This window comes from Crassostrea angulata, chromosome 10 (assembly GCF_025612915.1).
Source record: "Crassostrea angulata isolate pt1a10 chromosome 10, ASM2561291v2, whole genome shotgun sequence".
Classification (NCBI taxonomy): Eukaryota; Metazoa; Mollusca; class Bivalvia; order Ostreida; family Ostreidae; genus Magallana; species Magallana angulata.
The window spans coordinates 1,709,509-1,734,013 of record NC_069120.1 but is presented as its reverse complement, the minus strand read 5'-3'; the positions used below and the strand labels follow the sequence as shown (position 1 = coordinate 1,734,013).

Below are 24,505 nucleotides of genomic sequence, written 5' to 3'. Positions count from 1 at the left end.
CAAAATTAGGTCACATTTAATCTCAAGTTAACTGAATGTTAACAATCATGTTAAATGTTCACACATATTGTAATTAAATATCAGCTACAAAACCTACCGGTAAGAATAAATATAATGCCCGTGAATCTGTCTATCTCTCTGATCAAGCGAGATTGTTAGAAAGCTATGACATCACACCCTTCCCAAAATTCCCCGCTTCTAGGAAAGGTGAAGGTCGTGTGAAGTGGGAAATCCAAAGCGACATTCACAAGTTTCAAGTTTAGGTAAACTGTGTCCTGTTTATATGAAAAACAGAATCTGTGATTCTGCCCAATTCGTGTTAATCAATAGTATGCAACTATGCTGCTGCATTAATTCGAATTTCCTCACTCCCCACAACATCATGCATAGCTATACACATGTAGGCTGTTGCAGTATATTATTAGGCCTAACATACTATTGTACTCAGTAAAACGTCCCTGATTTCATCAAAGGCTTTAATCGGACACGTATCATTATGATCTTTAAAAATATATATAGAGAAGAATTGTTTCATTTTCTGTAGAACATCTTTTATATAAATGTATCATTACAACTTTTGATTATTTATCTGATAACATCTTTCATGTATAGGCCGTATAGAGGCTACATTTCAGATTTGCAATATTGCAAATTGTATAGTTTATTAACAAAGATGATTTCTAACCAATCGATAAAAAAAAAAACAAAAAAACAATACAAAAAAATTATCTTGATAAAGCTGAGTTCATACATCAAAGTATTATTTGAATTAATTTGGATATTTTGATTCTTGGAATTTTGGGCTTTTAAGAAAATTGCCCTTAGTTTGACTATTCATAAGGAAAATTCAAGTTAATTGACTAAGTTAGTTAAAACTAACACATCAAACAAAAATTCTTGTCACTTGTCAAAGGTAGTCTCACTAAGGGCATTATCTTAAAGGCCATAAATTCCAAGAATCAAAATAATTCCAAATTCAAATAATACTCTGTTATACATGCATGTGCAACTTCATACACAGAACCTCAGTAGCTTAAATTATAACAAAACTGAAACAAGATCTCTCTCTCTCTCTCTCTCTCTCTCTCTCTCTCTCTCTCTCTCTCTTTTAAATTGCTCACAGTAGCAACTTAATTGTGAGTTATCCCTATACTGATGCATATGTGACAACTCATGGTACAGTATTGGCAAAGCCACTCATGCAGGCATGTTAAATACAGATTAAAAATCTATTCAGAGTGATATATGAAAATAGATTTTGCAATATAAGTTCAGCAATAATAATATACGTCATATATATGGTACATTAACTGATATGAAATTAATTTTGACCCAACTCTTAAAATTATGATTGTCGAATGAAAATTAGATCAGCAGCTCTATATGTCATGTCATAAAGCTAAATAAACATAATGAAATTGATAACTGCATTTATTTTGTGCTTCCACATCCTCCTCCCCCCTTTCACCCCCTTCCACCCCCTCTCCCACCCCCTCCCCCACCCCCTCCTCCACCCCAACACAGATGCCTCGATTCACATCAGTAATCTGATAATTTCTAGAAGTCTCTATAATGAGTAGATGTAGTACTGCATGGGACATTTGACTTATTACAAGAGGATCAATAGCTTACTAATGGGATTAATGGTACAGTAACTGATGAACATCATCAAATTCACAATTAACGGTAAAAACGGGAAGTTCCATTTTATCACAAGATGGTACCCAGACTATGTCACTCTGTGCTGACATTGATCTCACCAAGACTGTGTACTCAGGTCCACCATATGTCACTCATAATTACTTTATTGATTGATTAATTATAATAATCAAGTAATGATTTATTATATATCTCTTAAATAATTTAAGTAATCAATCAAGAAGTGAATTTTTGAAAAGAAATGTATTTAAACACATACCTCAATGTAAGTCATGGCCTATTTTAGAACAGCCGTATTTTTTTTACTTCTTTGTGATATTGGACACTTGTTATTCAGAAAACATATGTTACATAATGTTATTATAGCTAGGGCCCTAGGGGAGATGATCATAGCCTACACAAGTTATATGTGTAGAGGAGAGAGGTGACGCTTACCTCGGGGTGCACAAACCATAAGGAAGTAAGAGCACCAAGGTGTTAGGATACATACAAGTCATCTGTGTCGTGTACAGGTGAAAATGAAATTTGGTCCAAATTCCCAAAGTCCATTGTAACAAAGCATACTTAGTAATATCACAACCTCATATTTTTATTTAGATGCAGACATTGAAGGTCAGTTATTTTTGAATGAGTACCGTACTAGCATTTTTGTTTCAACAAGTTGGAAAGTCTAAGAACTATTCTGATGTTGTTTTATAGCTTGGAGTAATATGTTTGTGGAAGTATAAATATGCTTATTTTGCATCTCTAAGTTTTCCTCAGATCATGTTATGGTTTTTGGTAAATATAAAAAGCTGAAAATGCTTTTAGAAATATTAAAAATGGAATGGTAATGTTATGACAATATTCATGTTTCTATTGATTTTGGCAATCATGCCCTTTCTGTATAGTTTTTGGCTGACATGCATATACGATAACAGAATTTTGTTAACTGCATGCACTCTGGATTCAGAAATTGGATGACATTAAGGATTGATGATTGATCTGTTAAATGTAACATATTGAGGTGTAAATGTTTTAGTTAAAATTTAATGAAACTAGAGTAAATATGCAGGGTATGACTGTATAGATAAGTTAAGCAGTGGGAGATATTAATAGTTCTTTCCATCTGAGTTTATCAGTAGTTAAAAAAGTCTAAGATAACATCCTTAAAGGTTTGGAATAATTTTAGCCCCCTAACGAACACAACATCTGATTCATGGCAGTTATAAATTAGATTCTATGATGTTTGTTTTAAGGAGTCTGTAGATAGAGCTAAAATACACAAAACTCAGAACAGAAGTAGCAATAAAATGGGGGAGTACTTAATCCCCAGGTATCAGAGGGAACTCGGATGTCTCCGAGAGGAGTGGGTGAAATGTTTCGAGTTACCTCATCACAAATATCAGGTTTCAGAACAGCTGAACACCTATATCCTGGGTCTCTGGCTGACCTGATGACACCTGGTTTTGACCTATACCTGGCTGGGGTTACCTTTGATCTCATGCTCCCTTGCTTGCAATCTGGACAAAAACATCTGTTTTGTGTAACTGAGGGGAGAACTCCTGCCAGTGATGATGATGGAGGCTAACTTAACAGTGCATTAGCTGATGAGGGGAGTATAGCTGCTGAGAACCACAGGCTCGGAGGAAAATGATTGATGGCATCTCTCTATCCATCTGTAGGTTTGATCAAGATAGAGAGGAGGCTTTGGTCTTCAATGTCATGAAAATCAGCCCTTAGATAACTAGCCAGAATCATTACATGATGTTGATTACTACTAACTGTCATTTCCTGTATACATGCCACAACATGACATTAAAGGACATTTTGCACATATTAACTTTGAAACTATTCCTAAATCTGTCTGATTTGTGTGATATGTACTGAGCTAGTGTCAGGGTTCTCCTAGGGCTCTCCAAGCTACGCTCAGCAGACATTGAAGGTTATTCGCACCAGATGACAAACAGAGATACAGGCATATATCACGGGCTTAAATGAATTCCAAACCACGGAAGCAGGTTAAATTATGTAGATAATGGCCAGACTGTCAATTTGACGTGAAAGTAGCTGAGGAAATGACAGATTTCTGTGTATTGAACGGTGACCCCACTAACCCCCAATCTACTGGACAAACTGTGTTCATTTACGTCTCGTTCTCTATGGTATCACAATTTTGGATCTTGAGAGGATGCTGGATCATTAGAACATCAAAGTCAGCTGGCTCCCTGATATAATTCTCTGTATCCTAACACTCTGTGGGGAGCATAAAACAGAGAAAATCCACAGACACGTACACTGCTTCCTCTAAATGTTTTGAAGGAGATTGAAAAAAAAAGTTTCAAATGAATGATTTCATTGCTAAGATTAGTATCTCCCTTTTCTCTATATGTACATCTTGAGCACCATACCAGCAGAATTTCCCAGAGAACAATATTTTTAGCAGTGTTGCTGGAAATCCCCCTCTTTATGGTATTGCTCTATGGCTCTTGTATTTTTTACGTTGATCAAGAGTTTGACATTTCCCATCACTGTGTTTTGTAGAATGTGTTATCTGGTAAGACTGGTTGTGTCAATCGCCTGGCTACCTGTGTGATAACGACTCTAAATGTCCATCACTGTACAGGTGTGACTTCTGTACACCTGTACAGGTATGTTGTCTACACAGTGCACATCAGGCATGTTACCACTGCACATGTCATACAAGTGTCAGAACTCTGTACACAACAGAATAAATGTCATAAAACAATTAAACACTAACAGATGATAGCAGGAAGAGAAACAAGTCCACAGTCTTGACCTGACAAAGAAATAAACTCACACAGTGCAGACAAATGATAGAGAACTGCTTCAGAAGATGAAAGATGTGAATACTGCATTACCTTCAGGTCTGGTCCCTCAGCTACAGACTGGACCCTGTCAACTGGTCCCCTGTCACAGACTGGTCCACGATTAACGGTATCCCTATCTCCAGATACACACGGAGTAATACATTCAATCAATAGAGCCTTGTAACTGTAGCCAGCTACGACAAAGAGATCTGCTGGTCTGTCTGCCGTGGCTGATATCGAGTGCTGTAGCAAACAAATCGTGGATGCTGGCCCAAAGGGAGATAACTGTCACAGATCTGAGTATTGTACTCTCATATAACCCAGCTAATGAAACAGAAGCATGTGTATTGTGTTTGTTAACATGAGTGAATAACTTGCTGGACTCAGCTTCAGTTGCATTGTAAAACTTAAGTACTGATGGTGATTGAAGATTGACAGGATGATTGGCATGTGTAGTAGCTGGGGAAAAAACCCCAACACATACTATAACACCCAATACACAAAACCCAGTACACAAAATAATGCAATACACAAAAGATGAAATCAATGCTTACAAGGGAATAAATCCACCAAATAAAGTAATGCCTAGCTAATATGCAAAGATGAACAATGCACAGAATAATGCCAGGATTGAAATCAATACACCAGCTAGAGCACAAGTATACACAGGCTGAGGTACTTAGGTATAATCACATGCAGTACTTTGATGACAGAAAGACAGAAGGAAGCTCAGAGACAGATGGATGAACAGAAAGATGAACAGAGTAATAGACAGTCAAAAAGTTTAATAACCTCCAGTGAGGAAATTATTTACCTCATTTACATGTGATTTGAATTGCATACTAGCATGTTTTGACAAAGTGCAGCGAGACAGGAGAAAACTTGTTAACGAAACCGGCTCGGAGATAAACTTATCCAAGTGTTTGTTTTTTAACAGAATTAGAAAATGATGGCATGCTTGAAATAACGGGAATCTCTATCAGTAATCAGTAGACAGTTTTTGGAGGGACCTGTAGAAATGAACCGCAGCGCCCTGACAGGGCCTCAGTTTTGTTTGCACCAAATCAGGCATTTGAATGGAGTAGGTGTAGAGCTTGTCAATTTTCTGCCCACCTGATTTCTGTGGGTCCCTTGAATACCTGTGATTAATCAGGTACAGGTAAAAATAATGTCAGATTGTAACCAAATATTTTGTTGAAAGCTGTGATTTAATGACAAAAACCCCACAATATAATCAGACCTCCACATCAGACGGTAAAGTTGAATGCTGCAATTGCAGATTTTATTAAAATATTTAGAAGTTCGGATGATCAGAGCCTTTGGCTTGGTTAGGGTCTTAGGGAGCACCCCCCACTGGTCCTTGCACCTGTAGGAGGCATGTGTGGGCTTACCAGTCAGATAAGACGAACGCTGTAAATATGCAGCGATATAAATATCATTTTCAATTCCGAGTGTATTTATTTAAAACTTTAAACTTTTTTTACTGTCTGTTGTTGGGGTCATTGCAGTAACCTGTGGACGCTTTGGAGCCATTGTTTCTGAGGGCGTTGGTTTTTGTGTGTCACAGAATGACCTTTGAGGTCAAACTCTTTTATCTTATAGATCCTTAAAAAAATTGAAAGAAAAGATCTAAAGTAAAAATACCGATCTCCTGAGCAGCTGATAGTTATTAGGGATACAGCGGAATGGAACTGATCTTTGCAAGGGGCTAGATCCAAACTTGTAGATAGAGAGCATTACAGGGGAAGATGTCAAAATATTTGTGTCTGTTCCACATGATGTGAGATATGATATGGTAAGGGTTTACTACACAGCAGTATTAGACTGTCGGTAGAGGCTAGATCATTGTAACAAAACAGCTGAGATATCACTGAACAGCAGGGTAATTAACTAGCCAAGGTATCAGTAAAAAACGAGACCCTCCCTGACTGGCTGACCAGAGGTCAGGCTGTACCGGTACCAGTCCCATAGAGACCTGGGGGGGGGGGGGGGGGTCATCACAATGTATCTATTTGTGTCTGATACAGCCAGCACTCAGACTGAATGTCATAACACACTGCTAGCTTATTCTCTTTAACAACAGTAAGTTAGCTAGTGGTTATGAATGGAATCTTGTTTCCATGCAGCTTCCTTTGAAGAAATATACAGAGTGAAGTAAATTCCCCATTGATCCCTGGGGTAGGGGATCCATTCCCTGGGGGAGGATCGTAGGTGTTTACCTTAGGCCATTGCAAGTTTTTTCTTTGTTTAGCGTCCACCCAAAACTCAAAAACCTATCTTTCTATCAGGGAAAAAAAACAAAAACATTCCTAGAAACTAGAAAATAAAAAGGAAATGACTACATCACATGACCCCAACTCATCCATCCTGTCATAATTTTGAATTTTGAGAATCTTTTTGACAGAAAAGTTTGAGACAACTAGTCTAAGACCTGACCAGGCATCAGTTACAATTGTTGTTGGTTGATGTATCTCTTGTATGTTGTATTTTACATGTCTGATTCACTCATAGACTTGAAATCTGAAGTCATGTTTATGGTGGAGAAAAGTGCTAATGTATTTCCATTGCTGTATGAGCAACACTAGTGTATTTGTTATGTCTCTAACCCCTGGTTGACTGATTCAGGGTAAAGGAAATGAAGATCCTTCATTCTAGGGAAAAGTTTCATAAACAATCTATAGAAATCTTTTCCTTCAGTGAATAAGACACAAGCTGTGGAGTTGACTTCTACCCAGGGTCCAGAATGAATCATATCAGGGTTACAGCATTATCCCTGGTTATTGGCCTCAGGCACAGAATACCCTGGGTGATTAGCCTCAGGACCAGGAATAAGCCATAGAAAGTCTGATGAACAAACGTTATTGTCGATACTTAATCCAGGACCTATTGCAGATAGAACTCTTTAGATAACTTAGTTATATTAATTCAACCCAACATATCCAAGGGAGGCCTGCATTAAGTTGACCAAAAATCCACTGCTTAGGTCCTCGGGGTAATCCAACCACCGTCTCTTCTCAGTACCACTGTGACTGTTATGTCGCACCGTGCATTAATGGTTCCATCAAAGGCTTATTGGTTGGTTAGATGAAATTGCCCTGCTAGATTCCTACACTCAAAGATGACTTTTTCAGACATTTTCTGGTTTCCATTTCACAGAAATAACTTATCTCTCCTGTCTTTTGCATGCAATCTTCCTGAGTGACTGTTCTTTCCCAAGGGTTCCCCAGTTCATTGATTTATGTGAGGCAGTGCAGGCCTTTGGGGGGTGCAGTACAGAACTTGACTTCTGTCTTGCTGTGTAATCAATTTTTACATCATAATTCCTAACAAGATTCATGCAAATAAATTAAATCTTCCAGGTTTTTTTTCAAAAGATGTTTGTTTTGATTGAGTTAATATACACGTGAGGTCTAAATGAATCATTGTGGGCTATTATTAGTATAGAAGATATCAGTGTGATGTTATTGATTTTTTCCCCTCAAATTTTGAACAGTGTCCTTGGAACAAAAAAGTGGCGCATTTGTACAGGTTTCTTATTTTAGTGAATCTTAACATTCTAGAAGAGTCGACTCAACTCAAAACTCCATGATCTTAGATGGAGGGATTCTTCTCGGATTCTTTGAGGAGTTTAAGCCAGAATGTCAGAGAATAGTCATTTCCTGTGCTTGTGAATTGCGTCACCCATCTGAAGATTCAGAGATATTCAGACTTGTACTGTGTCATGGGTTTGCAGAGCAGACGAAAAGCATGGGGGGGGGGGGCATTAAAATGTCAGGTGAGCAGAAAGGAGACTTCTTAGAAAGAAGGAAGTTTCAGTCTGAAACAGACATTGTGATAAGAGGGAGTAGCCAGGTTTTATTAAAAACTGTGTTGTTACATGACACGATTTGAAAGACTTGTTAATCACAAGAAACATGCATTTTTTAAAATACTGTAATTGAATTTTTTTCTTCATCTATCATACAGACATTTTAAGATTGAACAAAAAAGGCATTCTGAAACATTCATGGCTTAATTTTGGGCTAAGAGGGTCTTGGGCGGGAGAAAATATTATAATACAACCTAATATGACAGTTGATGTTACTACAAATATAACTGCTCTTTCTGCTGACTTCGTACAATTTTTGTTTTATTCCATTAGGTGCTTGAGTTTGATTGTGCAACTCCAATGTTATTGTGTGCATCTCATAACTGCATGCGTAATTCATGCAAGACATATTCGTGTCTTATTGGGCGTGGCTTTATCATGATGCTTGAAGATTTGACTCTTAAGACAGGAAGACGGTGTTATAAGGATTATTCTGCAGGGTGGGGACCATTGGTATACACGATGTGAGGGTACTTGACCTTGTGGAATTTAACGATTACAGTCTTATCAACCAGTCAAATAACCCAGAGTTTTAACCCCACACCAGTTGGGCTTTGGCTTGGGGTAAAATGCTGACGATGGACCCTCCACTTTGGAGGGTCCATAGTGGAGGGGGTGGAGCTTGGTGTGTCAGTCTTAATTCAGAGTTCGTTTGATCTGTCATTCCAATTATGTTATCAGAAACAGAATGTGACACATTGTTTTATTTATATGACTTTTAAACACAAGCACATAAAACTTTTCTCCCCTAATTGACGATGACGAATGGTGGCACTTTCATTTATAGGTGCTGGGTTTTTTAAAAGTACATATTGTTCATTAGTTCTACACAAGATGTATATAGTAAAAATATTACATTATTGCTGAAATGGACAAAATTTTTAAAAATTTATAACAGCTTATGAATTTTATTCTACAAAAGTGTAAGTCTTGTAAAAATAATTAATTTATTTTATATTACATTTCATTTAAATGTCCCTATGTCCTGAAGATAATTGTGCTGAAATTTCTAAATGCACTATGACATGGCGAGACATTTCAAACAACGGACATTGTCTCCGCATTGTTAATACATATTTTGCAACGAAGCTGACACTCTTAGTGACTTGGAATTCGGACTCAGATATTTCCGATAATCATACTGTTTGAGAATTTAACAAGATCATTGGGTGGTTTTCTTAATTTTTCAGTAAATAGTTGTCCACACCCATAGGCCATAGCATTTTTTTACTATTAATATATTAACATTTGTTACTCGGGTAAAAAAGATAAATCTCACCCAATGTTGAGGGGGTGTTGCTAAAACGCGGAACGGAAAACGGAACGGAAAACGGAACGGAACGGAAAACGGAAAGAAAATACAAACACATTACTATCATGATTACATCAAATATACATATATTATATCAAATGAACATATATTAAAGATCATTTGTATGCATTTTTGGCTTTTAAATCAAGAAATTTATTCGGAATTGAATTGACTATTCATATATTTATATGTTTTATATACACTATAGTAAGCGAGCATTTAAGTTAGTGTAACAGTATATATATTAGTTTCATTGTTGGCTAGGTACAAAATAGCGGTTATTCCGACAGTAGTGCGTTGGGGCACCATCAAATATCATGATTATTTTTTGAAAAATTATATACGTCCCATCTAATGAAAACACAATCAGTACGATAACCTCTAGGTTTAATATCTGTTATTTCAGTGTACTTTTGATAAATGTCTATCCTCACCAGCTGTGGCAACTCATTATCGTCATTTCACGGTTTTTCTACGACCCATTTGTTTATGAATGAAAAACGGCCCATTAATATTTACTATTGAAAAAAGGCTACAAACAGCTTGGCTATAACTCGACCCTTTAGTATAATAAAATGTGACTTACATAATGAAAACAATTAAATGAACCGTTTATAAATTTAAAAAGCAAAAGGTAGGACACGACGCTTTTCTAAATTGATCGTCAATAAACGGGGGCACTTTCAAGTTTGTCTGGTGAGGGCAACCAATCGTTGCACTTTGTAATTTTCCGATCTGTTTTTAGTCTGTTATATTTGCCCCGCGAGTTCGCGCAGAATTCAGTCAGGCACTGATCATGATTATAATTTTTAACGTCATTTCTATGGAAAACCAATTACATAAACATAACTCATTAATTACATTTTGAGATTTATTCAATTGTGAAACACATGAATCCCAATAGTTTAACGTTTACACTCCACTCCCGTTTTTACAAGAAACATCTAAGAGATTTTAGTACTTCACATTAAAACATTTCAAATAATTCTTGTGAACGTCTGTTAGCTGCTGACCGACATCAGGAGTGCAAATGATGAGAGTATCCTCGTCAAATTCGGGGTTTTTCATTGTGAGGCATGCCTTCCGTAAATGATAATGGACATTTTGAGGCGTGAGCGTGAGTTTTGATATCCCGTCCAAGGAATAGGCGCGATATTCCTTTCTGCATATAACCACATCGTAAGGTGGCGCAGGAACGTGTGGCGGGATTCTGATTGCCTTTGAACACCCATAACATACCCGTATCTTTGTTCCATTTAATGATTTCAGAAAGTAATTGGACTCAATATCATCGGCTGCAGTTACATTACTTTCTGTCGGGTTGTAGCGCGATCTACGTTTCGTGGGAAGTGCATCATCGTATTCAAAACGAGTAGTAGATTTTCTTTTTGACGATCTATCTTTATGGCCTGGTTTCTTTTGAGGTTTTTGTGGCATTTTTTCTCTGCATATCGCTGAAATGCTGAGACCCCTGCATTTTTCATACCAACAAAGATAATTTTCAAGAACTCCCCTTTTCTCTGCTACTGCCAAAGCATGAGAACACATTTGTTTGGCCTTATATCCATCACATGGGCATTCGATTTTTCCGCTTTTGAAAATTTCAACATAATGAGGCATTTTTTTTGATTTACTGACAACAAGCATGGCTGTGTTTTCTCCAGGGGCATGTACAATATTACTGTCCTTATCCAAAATCTCAACAGCTTTCTCCCAAACATGTTTATAAACGTTTTCTGACAATCCAGTTTCTTCAAAGTTAATACTTAGGCTTTGGCATTTGTTTGTACTGGAAGTGGAAGCACCCTCGTTGTCAAAACGTTGACGAGACGGCTTCAAAGGGGCCTTAAGAAAGTTTTTTAGATGGCTTTGTCTTGTACTGTTTGAGAGCTTAAACCAATCCGTTTGACATATTTCAAATTGCTTATATTCAGGTCGCAGTTCGTAAGGTCCGACTCCAATGAGGGATTTTTCAACATCTTTATTCTGGCTGTCAACTAAAGAGAACAGTTTGGAACAAAATTCTCCTAACTGAGATTCTTTGTAGTCAACTTTTTCTTTCAGCTTCTTGTTAATAGACTCATTAGCATTTGTGGTGTACTCAGCAAATCCAAGACCTGCAGATATTCTCAACGGTAACAGAAGATGCTTTTTAAAAGTATCTGCTTTTTCCTTAAGGAACCATTTGTGGAAAAGTGGATCGTTTGTTTTGCGGTCTTCGATTTCCCTTTCATTCCAGATTATTTCATAATTTTTCAACTCTGTATCGAACTCAGAATCTGATGTTGCATCCACCAATCCATATTCTACCTCGGAATTGCGTTTAACACCAAATATGTCCCTCAGGTATTCGCCTGCAGCGGTTTCAGAAACACCTAGCCCTTGGAGTTTTCTTGAAATGTTGTTTCGCATATGCCTAAAACATTGAATGTTTAAGCTATGGGGGAAGAAGGTTTTAACACCGTTAAAAATGGCCTTTTCATCGTCAGTTCCTATGAAAAGAATTTCTTTTAGAGATGGTCTGAGAGAAGTGCATGTGCTTGCCAAATAGGAATATGACATTGGGAGCTTCTGTTGGTGAATGAGCACCGGACCAATCATCGTAGGGGAGTTTCCGGTTCGCCGATGTCGAAGTTGCAAGTGTTTGTACGTTCCAACCGTTACCAGAAACTGGCCTAAATTAAAAGTAGGGTCAATACCTAATATGGATGCTTCTGAGGGGTTAGTTAGGAATTTTTGCATTTCCGATAGCTGTCTGTCAGTTACACAGACGCACATGGGTTCGGGCGCAGCTTGAATTGATCTGATAAAGGGGTTGGTCAGAGATTGTTCAGATTTGCATTGTTGTATTATCGAAAACAAATCGTCTTTTTCTTTGGACCCTATTTCTTGCTTGGACTTCGATTGTTTCATGTTGTAAATCTGCTTTACGTTTCTGGGGATGGAACACATGCTTTCTGCTTCCATGCCGCCAACAGATTCGAACGCATCCTCAAAAGCATCTTTTGGTTTCAACTTCTCCTTCACCTTTTCAAGCGTTGACTTTGTTGTCCTAACATACATGCCCCCTGATTTGCTATTTCCATGCGGTCTTGGCTTTGGTGGAGGAGCATTACCGTGGAAAACAAACTGCAAAATGACTACTTTGTGTTGATCGCCTTTCCAATCAGATAGTTCATATATTCTTCTCTTAAAACTTGTGTCGCCTTTCAAAGAGTAGTAAGACCTTTTTAGCATGTAAATTCCTTTTCTCATGACATTGGGATTTTTTTTCAAAACTTTGATTACTTTTTCATCTTCAGCAACTGAAACGTAATCTCTCTGAACTCTCTCATTTTTCATTGCACCAAGTTCATGAGACCGTATATCATCAATATGTTCTAACTTGCTTGTGTCTACAACAAATATTTTGGTTTCTTTGCAACTGAACGGTACTTTGGATGCCAATTTATCCTTTGTATTTATTATTATCGAAACGGCATCTTTTACTGAAAATCCCTTATCAGACGACGAATAAATCGGCATGTGTTTGTTATCCTCAAAGTACTCCAGCGGTTGATCAGATGACTTGGTCTGATGCCCGAACGACCTAAAGAAAATAAAACCATGTTAAATCAAGCATTAAATGACAAATGTCGAATAAACAATGCATATTCGCTATCTACTTCCGTTTTTCATTTAGAAATATTTGGTAGATCATGCAGAAATTAAATCTTGTTTTCCGGAACTATAGACTCGTCCAAATTTATTAATTCATTTGTGGATTTCATTAATGAGAGTTCCATAGGATATAAAGTTATTCAGTAAAGTTTGTCAGAAATAGACATTGAACTCGCAGGGATTGACAGAGACATTTCCCCTTGTGCAAAATGGAAATGCACCCCCCCCCCCCCCCCCGGATTTCGCTTTCCGGAAAATATTACGCTTTTCATTGCCCGTTTAAACTTTTTTCAGCTGTCATTTTTATACTGGCTCCATGCGCGCGGATCTACAATTTAGATGGGACAGAAATAGAATATAGGCATAGGAACATCCCCCCCCCCCCCCCCGAACAAACAAAATAAACCACCACACCCCACTCCCTTCCCGGGAAAAAAAATTCTACATCCACGCATGGGTTGGGTGGTAACGGTGTACCCCCTCGAGAAAGTCACGGATTCCTACCATGTCTTCTTTTTTAAAATTATGTATTATCACTGAAACTATATATGCAACGGGAAATAATAATGGACTGTCGAAAATGCAGAAAATTGCGAAATCTTAATATTTTGTAACGTGTTTATAACTTAAACAAGTGATGGGTGTCTTGAGGGAGAAATCTTTAAACAGTCATTAGTCCCATTTAGATATTAAAAGGGTGAGCAGCCTTGATATGAAACTTGTGTAGCTTCATAATGAAAGACTATTGATACATCAAATGTGACATACATGTATGTTACGATTTAAATTCAAGGACGATTCGGCACGGGTTGAAGGGGGGGGGGGGGGGCGGCAGGGGGGGGGCGAGTATTAATTTCATTGTACTTCCTATTTGATCTCTCATTGCAACAAGCTGCTAAAACGTATGACGTATGGGTTGTTGACTTGACCTTTGCTGGCATTAAGGACGCTTTTAAACACTAAACTAATTCTTGATGAGAAATTCATCAATTATCTGATCAACATCAGATTGGAGCTGGCGAAGCAAGGTTTAGCTCAACGAATTTAGAGGAACATCTAGTATGTGTATATGTAAGAACAAATTAATACATTTCATCTGATAATATCGATAAGGAATAAACAAAAATAAAAAATCATAAATATGATCTTAAAATGTTTTAATATTGACCGATATCTCTTAACAACAAGAAAATTAGTATATGCAGTGTTAAGGCGTTTACAGGAATTAAATAATAATGCATCATTACCCACTAAAGATGACACTGAGTGTTATCAGGTTTTGAACATAAACTCAGGTCTAGATCAATCAACACAGCAGTCACCACCCATTCACATGCAACACTAAAACAACACACATGCCCATCCCGTATTCTGCCATTAAAACAAAATGAACAAAGCTAAACGCGTATTTCACCACATTTTTAGTTTTTCTAAAATATACCGCAGACACGCAGTATCAGTGCATGAGGGGGGAGGGAGGATGTTCCCTCTCTTTTTCTCCAAAAGGATATTTTTTCTTCATATGTACAACATAAATGTATAGAAAATTGTATGAATGTTGAAGGAACACCCCCCCCCCCCCCACGCACACACACACATTTTTAGGAGCATGTCAATGAATATACAGGTAATATGTAGGTGAAATTCACCAAAACATTATAATGGATGATTTAAGCACGTTACCCCCCCCCCCCTTTGAGGATTGGCCATATGTTGATATTTTTGGTTTGTCACTCCCCACGGAGTAAGAATTTGTAGACGGGTGAATATTTTATGCATGTGAAGATTTGGAGTTACTCTCTACCCCCTTTCAAAACCGATGCTACGTGACTGAACTTCTATTATCACAGGCATACCTTTGATCAAAATCATGTCCAGAACTACTGCTCGAATCGGACAAATCTTGGTAGGCTTTCGATGTTGGTGAATTTGAGACAGATTCTGGGCTCGACAAAATAACAATGGAATCATCTTGTGATGACAGATGAAAACTTTTGGTTTCTTTAAAGGAATCTGTACTGGAAATTGAAATCGGAGCGTCTTCATCGTTTGCACAAGTTGAGAATTCTTCAAGAGATGGCAAGCTGATATTCGACGAAGAGTCTGATAATTCGGAGTCAGATCTAAAAAGATATATATCATAATTTATATACAATGCCTGATTAATACATGTACCTTTAATTCATAATCAATATTAATGATTTTCATTAATATTAAATTGAGCTGATAGCTGCGGGTTTGCAAAGAAAGATAAGTTGATTCACGGAAATTCGACCTTAATTTTAACAATTATTGTTGAATGAAAATATTCGTATCGTATTTTTCGGGTTTAAATCCAGAATAATTGCCGGGGTTCGGTTTGTAGCTATTAATAAAAATTCGACATTGATATTGATTTCAATTGTTAAAACCTATTTCGATGTTAGGTGTTCAATGTATATTTTCTTTTACTTCAATTCTCTGATGCGCGGATCCAGAAATTTTCCCCTATAAGGATGGGGTCTCAGATGGATGTTTAATTGCCAGGGAAGACGGTCCAAGGCCTGTTTTCGGTATCTTTGCTATGTGAATCAATTTCTAGCCTGTAAGGGTCCGGATCCCCACATACACCCCTTTTTAGAACATCAAATGTTTTGAGTGCCCCTTCGTACCTAATAGGAATATAATGGGGTTTGGAAAAGCATAAAAATAACTGAAAAAATAATACATTACCTATTCTTCAAAAACTGTCTGAAATTTTCCTCCCACATGATTCTATGTTGGCGAGTCGAATGAGGACGAAGTTCCCATGGTCTAATCCGAAGTCGTCGATTTTCAAAAGAGCCGACATGTTTGATACCACTGCTGTCATCACGAAAAAACTGCCCCGATCCCCTTTGCTGCTTTGTTTAATTGCAATGACTTGGTGTTTCAACCAGGCCGAAAGATAAAAGGACACAATATGACAGTGTAAATATTAAAGCTTGGGAAACTGGAAAAGTTTATTGTTTTTTTCTATTTAATGTTTTAATGAATACTGCCATCCTGTTTTCATTAATTTCAAATAGATGTATATGATATTAAAAAATAATAACTCATAAATAATGATAATAATAATAACGTATAAATACACATTTGGTTAGTTTTTTTATCTTTTGAAACGAAATCACAAATTTAGACTCTGAGAATGTTTTTGTACTTGAATATAATGTATACGGAATTCGAGCGGAGGTGAGGGTGGAATGAAAAATCATTCTGGATCCATAACGTTTCGTACAGAGGTCATGCGCGAGTTAAACCTGATATAAAGAGGGGTTCCCGTCCAATTGTTATAATTGTATGATTATAAAAATCTAAAAGCAACAATTTAATAAACAAAGAGTCGTTAAGTAAAAAATAAGTTAAATTTGTCAACAAATACACAATTCTTTAATAGAATTTATTTTAACGTCTCGGCAAAAAATAATGTATTGATAACGATGAATTACCAGATCAAAGTAGTAAACTGTCAATCTTTTATTAGCAATAGCATTGACAGATTATTCTTTTATTTACATTCAGTATCTTGTTTTAAGATGTCATTTTATACACCGTTCTGGTACAAAAAAAATTCCGCTTTCCGTTCCGTTCCGTTTTCCGTTCCGTTTTCCGTTCCGCGTTTTAGCAACACCCATGTTGAGGTGAGTTAACTGCCTGTTCACAGTCTCACTGGACTCTGAATAATTGTTACACAAACATAGAGTAATTTATGTATCCTGATAAAGTTCATTTGAAGTTGCTAAATTCATTAAATGTTAGGACCTCCCTCTCCTTTTTTTTAAAATTTCTAAATAAATAAACAACCCATATGTTTTAGCTATTAGGTGCATGATGAAATTGGAATGACAGATCAAACAGACTCTGAATTAAGATTGACACACCAAGCTCCACCCCCTCCACTATGGACCCTCCAAAGTGGAGGGTCCATCGTCAGCATTTTACCCCAAGCCGTTGGGCTTTAGCTCAATTTGGCAGAGATTGATGCTCTGATAAAATGTTATCATTATGACAAATCCACATCTAAAATTAGGTAATGATAGCAGTTTATTTAGACAAAGAGACATGAGCCTCCGAAAGGAAATTACCTACTCCCTATATCCTGATTCATTTCTTTATTTATTTACCTGGTCACCTAAAGAAAGGTGTGTAGTTCCTCTGAATCACCTGGGAACCCAGGTGAAAGGAAGAGAGGTTGATCTTGAGGAGTGGGAACAAAAGTAGGTCAATAAATAAATCAGGTATAACAATGGAGACTTGTCCGTGGACAAATTGGAGATGTGTATCCCACAGTGGCCGAACATCCAACTTAACACCTCTAACTGGGACATTAAGATTTCTGTCACCTTGTGTTTGTCTGTGTATTCATCTTAATGAAGATGTTCACATCAAAAACTATTTAAAGTCAAGGGGTAATGCACCTCTACAATTTGATCAAAATTTATACCCATTGTACTTTCAAAATCACAGGACCAGTAAATTTATGCACACCTGTATAGAGAGCAGGTAAAAGTGCATACGTGACTGAAGTTTTGGGGGACAGACGGTAGACTCTAGAAGGCATCAAGATTAATTTTGGGCAATGAACCCTTTGGACAATTTGTGGTATTGTTTCCTCTTGTCTTAAACATGTTAAATGCTGTGACATATCCGATTAATTGGAATATAGATAGAACTAACACAAAAGAATGTTGCCTTACCTGTTATGAGCTAATTCAATGTGTACACACTCACAGAATGTCGCTTCAATTCTCGGCTATTGCCCAAAATATGCGGCAACTTCTACAAGGCGATTTTATCTCCCCGAAAGTTTCACGTTTAAATCCACAGACAGTTTAAAAACAGCCAATAAAAAATGTTGTACCTGAGCGCAATGTTATGAAGTTGTAAATATATGAGTCAGCTGTCATGAGTTAGTTGGGGACAATCTCTGGAGAAGGCTGTATAGAGACTATCGGAGACCTGGTCATTACCCAGACTAACACGCAAACTGTTTATCCTTCAACACCTCGGACGGCTCTAAGAATGTTTATGTAGACTATTACTGCTCTTTTTAAATCCCTCAGACAATGGGTTTGTGATCTACCGCCACCCTGCACTGTTCTAATTCAGATTGTCAGGAGACATACCATCTCTTCCATAGGTGTCCTCTTACTGAATTAAAATATTCTGAATGAAAAAGTCCTAACCATTAGCTCATTCCAACAGGATTTTCACAATAGATAACAATAAGGAAATAAAGAGGCCACATTTAGGACTTAAGAAATCTCAACAATTGCTAACAACTATTTTGCTTGCTCTGTACATTTTACCTTTTTTAGAGTCAGTATTTCTGAGTTGATATGCTTGGATCAAATGGCCAAATTTATCAAGGGAGATGAATTATCCGTTTTAAAATCTTTTAAGAATTCCAAAGAAAATAAAAAAAAAAAATTGAAAATGTGTCTTCTTCATTGAAACTGCTTCTTTTTGATATTATCTTTTTTTGGAGGAAATATATGTTGCTTTATTATTTTCTGATCCACAACAGTTAAATTCCTGAAACATAATACTTGGAGATTAGATAATCAGGAGCATTTAAAGGATGATTCATCCTGTTAATTTATATACTGCAGGTATTACAGGTTTAACAGTGTTACTTCATTCATCTCTGGAAATAATACTCATTTACCATAATGAATAAAATATACAATTCTAAACTGTTTACAATATTAAAATTCTACAATGCAGATTTTACGAGATAAAAAATGAAGTTGATTGTGGGTATAGAGTAAGGGATCAGTTCATATAAGACAAGTGTTTGATGTTTGTGTGAGAAAGGTGGGGGGGGGGGGGGTGGTGGTGGCAGAGTGGACACCAGCTGTGACTCCTTGGGGGTGTTTCCATTACCGCTTCAGTTCACAGTACAGCACCAATCAACTGTTGTCTCAACCCTAGAATACGACCATAGATGTAAGGGTAGATAACTCCTCTCATTAGCTCACTTAATCCCTCCTTTATCAGTCATCGCTTATCTCACATTCTTTATGTTAACACATTACAAATCAAACCTCCAAGCTAAAACCTCAAGTTTAGGGTCATTCATTCTGCCCCAAGTTAGAAGTCTGTGTAATGCACATGACTTGGTTGAGGTAGGAATCTCTGTAGACGGTTCCTCCTGATAAGATAGCATCAGCCAGTATCCCCCCCCCCCCCCCCCAACATCTCTCAATACACAGGCTGATAAGCTAAGGTCTATCATTTCCTGCTTTGTTGCAATATCTTATTGCAGTAAGCTGAATTTTTAATAAGACTTGGAAACCTGATCAATCGGAGTCAACAAACTGTTGCCTTTGTTAGTGTGCAGATGTGTGCACTGGTGCAGAATTAGCTGTGCAACAGATGGGCCCTCGGCTCATCTAATTTACATGCAATTTCACACCTTCTTTGTTAGATTCTCAATAAATTTAAGGCAATGTAAATTTTGATCATTAAATCAATTCAATTTTGTAGAATTTGTGCTTTTTAGGGTCATTGATATCCAGTGAACTTCAAGATTTTGTTGTTTTTATACAATTAAGAACAGTTATGTAATCTTTTTGTAGTACCGCTACATTAGATGGATATTATACTCTGCAAGTTCATGACAACAAAAGGTGAAGTTTCCCACATTAGGAAGACTGGGTGAATTAAATCTGGAGGACATATTTTGTTTACACATAGAATTGAAGGCTTTACTGAAAGAGGTTCTGAAAACAATGTCAGACTTGAAAAGACACCTAAATTACCGGGTACATGTTTTGAAACTGAGCTCCCAGGCATCAGCAGACACAATGAGGGGGAAGGAGGCTAAATAGATTTAAATTAAATTCAGCTGAATAATAATTATTAATTAATAATTAGTGTGTGTGTGTGTGGAAGAGGGGTGTTGATTGTTGACACATTATATGTTTATTTTCATTTTTATTCACCATATGTGTGTGTAAGGGGGGGGGGGGTTGACCTCTGGATCAGGTACATTATCAGTGAACCTCTACAGGGAGATCTGCTAGTCAGTTGATTCTGATTACAGAATCTATGCATTTAGGGTACATGTATATGTCTTTTGTTATTTTCTTAAAGAAGTAAATTTAAAGACTTGTCCATAAATTGCCTGTCCTGGCAATCCGTCACAAGTACAAGTACATATCTTTAAGAGATGGAGTAACAGAGTCAAGATATCAGTACATACTTATAGCTGCTAAATTTTATTGCATACAATGTAAGTATCGTACTATACTGTTTATATAGCGCCTCTCAGAGAATAGCTTATAATCTTAATAATGATAAAGATTGGCTGGTTATAATAACTTCCTCATTGTTCACACTGGACCCTGAGATATTGTATGGATATAACTGCCACTCAAAGACTGCTGGCCACCCCCCCCCCCCCCCACCCCCGGGTCAGCTGTAACTCCTCAGGCCACCGGGACGATGTTTGTGATATACGGAGCAACAGATCCACTTTTACGTGAGTTTTATGGCGGATGTGATCTATTTCAGGGCAGTAAAATGTACAAGGTGTTTGTGTTGGAGTCATGATAGTGTTTGGCTTCCGGATGATCAAAGGGAGGCGATTCCTACTTGTACGAATCCGGCCTAAATTAATTCTCTTTAATTAGTGCATCAAAAGTAATATAAGAATTATTTATTCAAAAGGTCCAGTCAACACTGCTACAAATGCTAGCCTAGGGAGCGAATTTTATGTATTGTTTGCAAAATGAATAATTTATTAAATATCAATTTACATGTTTGTCTGAAAAAAAAAATGGAATTATCATGTAATGAATTCTTTGCGACAAATATGGAAATAAAAACGACTGCCTCCAAACGCATAGCAGGGAAGAAAGAGACAAGTGGCATTATTAAAACTCTCTCTCTCTCTCTCTCTCTCTCTCTCTCTCTCTCTCTCTCTCTCTCTCTCTCTCTCTCTAGCACCAATATATGTTTTCAAAAGGCACCCTTTTGGTTTCTAGCTAATCCAACCTTTTCAAATAATTTTTTGTTCATGAGTTTTTATCAAGTAATGCATATACGAGTTTTGTTATTGGCCAAAACCTACAGGAATGTATACTATAGTATACCATCAGCATGCTGTTGTTGAAAAAGGAAATTTTGCTATGTAATGCTGAGACTGAGAGAATAAACTATCCATAGATTGCCATTGAAATACTAGTACATCTCAGTCGCGTCATGAAGGGGTTCCAAGTACTCATTAACTGCTCTCTACATACGGGTGTGGGCAGATAAAACAATATCAGAAACTGATTGATTATCAAAAAAGAGATACAATCGTATAGAACTGTTGCTTGTAACAGCCAGAAGAAAGAAACGTACCCACATATTGTATTAGGAATAACGAGAATCGTTTTAATCAAATAAAAAGACATACTTTTTAGAACTAATTTTGCCATGAATTGGAAAATGTTGTCGAACGCTCCTTTAAATGTTTCAAATCACGTGACCAAGGGAACAGTCATTAATTCATTTTGAATTCTTGCAGATAATATCATGTGTTTATTTGATGATACTTTCATCTCCAGAAAATGTTTGATATTATTTCCAATGTTAATCCAGTAGTTTTAAGTTAAACTTCCACACACAAACATATTTTATCATGTCAACAAATATATGTATTACTCTTGTGACTTATTAAGGTTGTTTACCATGCACACCTATTTGTTTGTGATTGAACGTTTTACATGATTTATAATGCCTTGACAATATTATAATCACGCTTCTAACCTTGGGCTTAGCGTGCTTCAGGGCGGGGGAATATGTAATCTCCGGCTCGGCAGTTGGCGCCTTCATCGACATCACGTGATTTGATGTCATCTGAAAATATCAGAAACATACGCAGTTGTATGATAATAACGATCTATCATATGTAAAGCTGAAGTTTTATTCATGATGCCGTATATTCAGGCACGTAGCATCAGGGGGGGGCCAGGGGGGGCCTGGCCCCCCCCACTTTTTCTCGCAGCAACAAATTTTTAAAATTTACATATAAAAAAATGAATTATAATGGAGTTGGCCCCCCCCACTTTTTTGGAAGTTAGTAAAAAATTGATATGAAAATAAGGAAACGAGTAGTCAAATTGAAGTTACCGCTCCCCCCCCCCCCCCCCACCCCCCCCCCCCCACGGATTAGGAATTTCATGATTTTGGAGAAAAAAAAATTTTGGTAGGGAAGAATTTTTTTGGAAGCATAGTTGAGTCTACCCCCCCCCCCCCCCCCCCCCCCCCCACGGATTAGGATTTGGAAGATTTTTGGAAACTTTAAATTTCCCTTTTTTTTTTTGCTTGTCAAGATTTTTTGGATGGTTCTGGCCCCCCCACTTTCAAAAACGATGCTACGTGCCTGTATATAACCAAAACCTGCATGGAGACTACGAGTCTAAATGCAGTTCCTAAAGCTTTGCAATTTCAGAAATGGACCCGAGGGATGAACAATTTCCACGCATTTAAAGCGGGGAATTCAGGCCCAAAGTAGAATCGCCAGCTTAATTACATGTTTCCAACATCTCAAACGATTCTAAATCAATGTTGCAGGCAGTGTTTTCACAAAACTCAGTAGATAACAGGCTATTTGTGCACTTCAAACTCAGAAACAGTGCAAGTATATTGATCTGTATTTGTTGATACATGCAAATACCACGCATGGTTGATTAGGTATGATACAGCCTGATTTTTTGGGCCGTTTGAGGTGAATTTTAAATGGAACGATTGAAATATTGCAGCTGCTGCCTTACTCATATTGTTTTTATTTCGAAAAGAACGTAGAAAGTGAACAGTTCTGATGACGAGAAAAGTAATAAATATATCAACGTATAGTAAAGTTTTGAGAAGAATCGAGTCCTTAGAAAAAACTTACCTCAGCATGGAAAATGACCATTCTCGGACGGTCCGGTTTCCTTGGTAACACTTCCCGCTGTCGGATACACCGGGAAGAACCGAAACATTGCTGGATCGCTGATAGGAATGTTTCTATGAGTCACGGGCCGAATCCCACATCGATTTCGATCACCTATTGATCTCCTGCTGATGTATCCAGCGAGGACTATGCTGGTGTTCCATCATCCAGTTGTTGCTTTTTAATGTCACAAACTATGCCATATTGTGTGTGTTTTTAGAGATGGTATGGCGGGGGGGAGGGGGGGGCTTTCCTATATTGTTTTTGTTGTTGTTTTTTGCAATTTTGTTGTTCATGCTTGAGGTACATGTACTTCCCATTTTCTTGCATTGTACAGATATGTTAATTTCTCTCTCTCTCTCTCTCTCTCTCTCTCTCTCTCTCTCTCTCTCTCCTCTCTCTCTCTCTCTCTCTCTCTCTCCTCTCTCTCATTATTAAAATATTTATCTCGCGATGAAATGATATTTCTGTCGGATGAGTTTTAAAACTTTAACTACATACTACGCTAGATGAACATCGCAGTAACATAATTGGATTAAATGATTCAAATTCATGTTTACATTACACATTTTCTGTCGATTTTCGTATCCCAAATTCTGTAATTGGCTGTCTTTGCTGTCATATCCATGACGGATCCGTAACTAACCTTCACACCGAGCATTGTCCATGCAATGGCCCACCGAGATGAAGAGGCTAGGAACTTTACAGTTTTCTTTCCTGTTCTTAAATGTGTTGTTCTGGGTGAGTCTGCAAGTTTGTTTGTTTGTTTTTTTGTTTTTTATCTCATAATGTCCTCTTTGCCGACCGCTCCCCTTTGCTTCAAAAAGTCTGTTTTTTAAATCAAATTCGTATGTATACTACAAAGACTATGCATCAACAAAAATCCATTAACCTAAAGTTCTTTGATCCTAGAAATACAACTTTGTATTGATTATTATTTGTTTAGGCCTGATAACTTTATTGTCTTTAGCATTGATTCAGTTGTCAGTGTTGCGATCTAAGAGAAAAAAAGTTCACCTTATAATGAAATAACAAAACTCATCTAATATGGAATCATAAACCAGGAGAGACCATGTACGAGCGATAATCACGTGTGGACGATACTAATCGATTGATCGATCTATACTGCATCCTCTGAGTCAAGTCGGAATGGAATCCGTATTTCCTTATCTTTGATTCCATTCGGAGAGCTTGCTTGTTCCGATCGCATCCCCTGAGCCAAAGCGGAACTTCATAAAAACCAAAACGGG

General features: G+C 37.3%; 3 protein-coding genes across 14 annotated transcripts in view; 1 reads left to right on the top strand and 2 right to left on the bottom strand.

Annotated features, from left to right (window-relative positions):
• LOC128166817 (band 4.1-like protein 3) overlaps positions 1 to 23,353 on the bottom strand; it is a 39,195-nt gene extending 15,842 nt beyond the window's left edge. For 4 of the 9 annotated variants that reach the window (XM_052832212.1, XM_052832208.1, XM_052832209.1 and 1 more), the window contains exons 1-2: positions 23,217 to 23,353; positions 22,088 to 22,177 (exon numbers count right to left, since the gene is read on the bottom strand). In XM_052832212.1, the coding sequence (XP_052688172.1) occupies positions 22,088 to 22,177; positions 23,217 to 23,237 (111 nt within the window). In that variant the 5' untranslated portion in view covers positions 23,238 to 23,353. Of the gene's footprint in view, positions 1 to 97; positions 227 to 4,520; positions 4,676 to 18,024; positions 18,183 to 22,087; positions 22,178 to 23,216 lie in introns of those variants that run through there. The other 5 variants (XM_052832205.1, XM_052832207.1, XM_052832211.1 and 2 more) reach the window with 4 other exon arrangements.
• Positions 1 to 24,505, top strand: part of LOC128166820 (uncharacterized) — a 35,553-nt gene that overhangs the window by 422 nt on the left and 10,626 nt on the right. The window contains exon 1 of one of the 4 annotated variants that reach the window (XM_052832218.1): positions 205 to 263. The exons of 1 other annotated variant lie outside the window; for it this stretch is intronic. Coding sequence is in view for 1 of the 3 variants with exons in the window: in XM_052832216.1 (XP_052688176.1) it covers positions 23,922 to 23,996 (75 nt within the window). In the remaining 2 variants the exon portion in view is untranslated. Of the gene's footprint in view, positions 1 to 204; positions 264 to 20,763; positions 20,814 to 23,738; positions 23,997 to 24,505 lie in introns of those variants that run through there. 2 more of the 4 variants (XM_052832219.1, XM_052832216.1) reach the window with 2 other exon arrangements.
• On the bottom strand, positions 10,067 to 16,926 carry LOC128166818 (uncharacterized). Its single transcript, XM_052832215.1, has 3 exons — positions 16,022 to 16,926; positions 15,166 to 15,432; positions 10,067 to 13,238 (listed from the first exon to the last, which is right to left on the bottom strand). The coding sequence occupies exons 1-3, from the start codon at positions 16,057 to 16,059 to the stop codon at positions 10,604 to 10,606; spliced, it is 2,940 nt and encodes a 979-aa protein (XP_052688175.1). The 5' UTR covers positions 16,060 to 16,926; the 3' UTR covers positions 10,067 to 10,603.

Excerpts from the sequence above, each read along its gene's own strand:
- LOC128166818 (XM_052832215.1), bottom strand. The coding sequence starts at position 16,059 with ATGTGGGAGGAAAATTTCAGACAGTTTTTGAAGAATAG. Across the intron at positions 15,433-16,021 it reads AGACAGTTTTTGAAGAATAG|ATCTGACTCCGAATTATCAG; the intron begins GTAATGTATTAT and ends ATATCTTTTTAG. Across the intron at positions 13,239-15,165 it reads GGACATGATTTTGATCAAAG|GTCGTTCGGGCATCAGACCA; the intron begins GTATGCCTGTGA and ends TATTTTCTTTAG.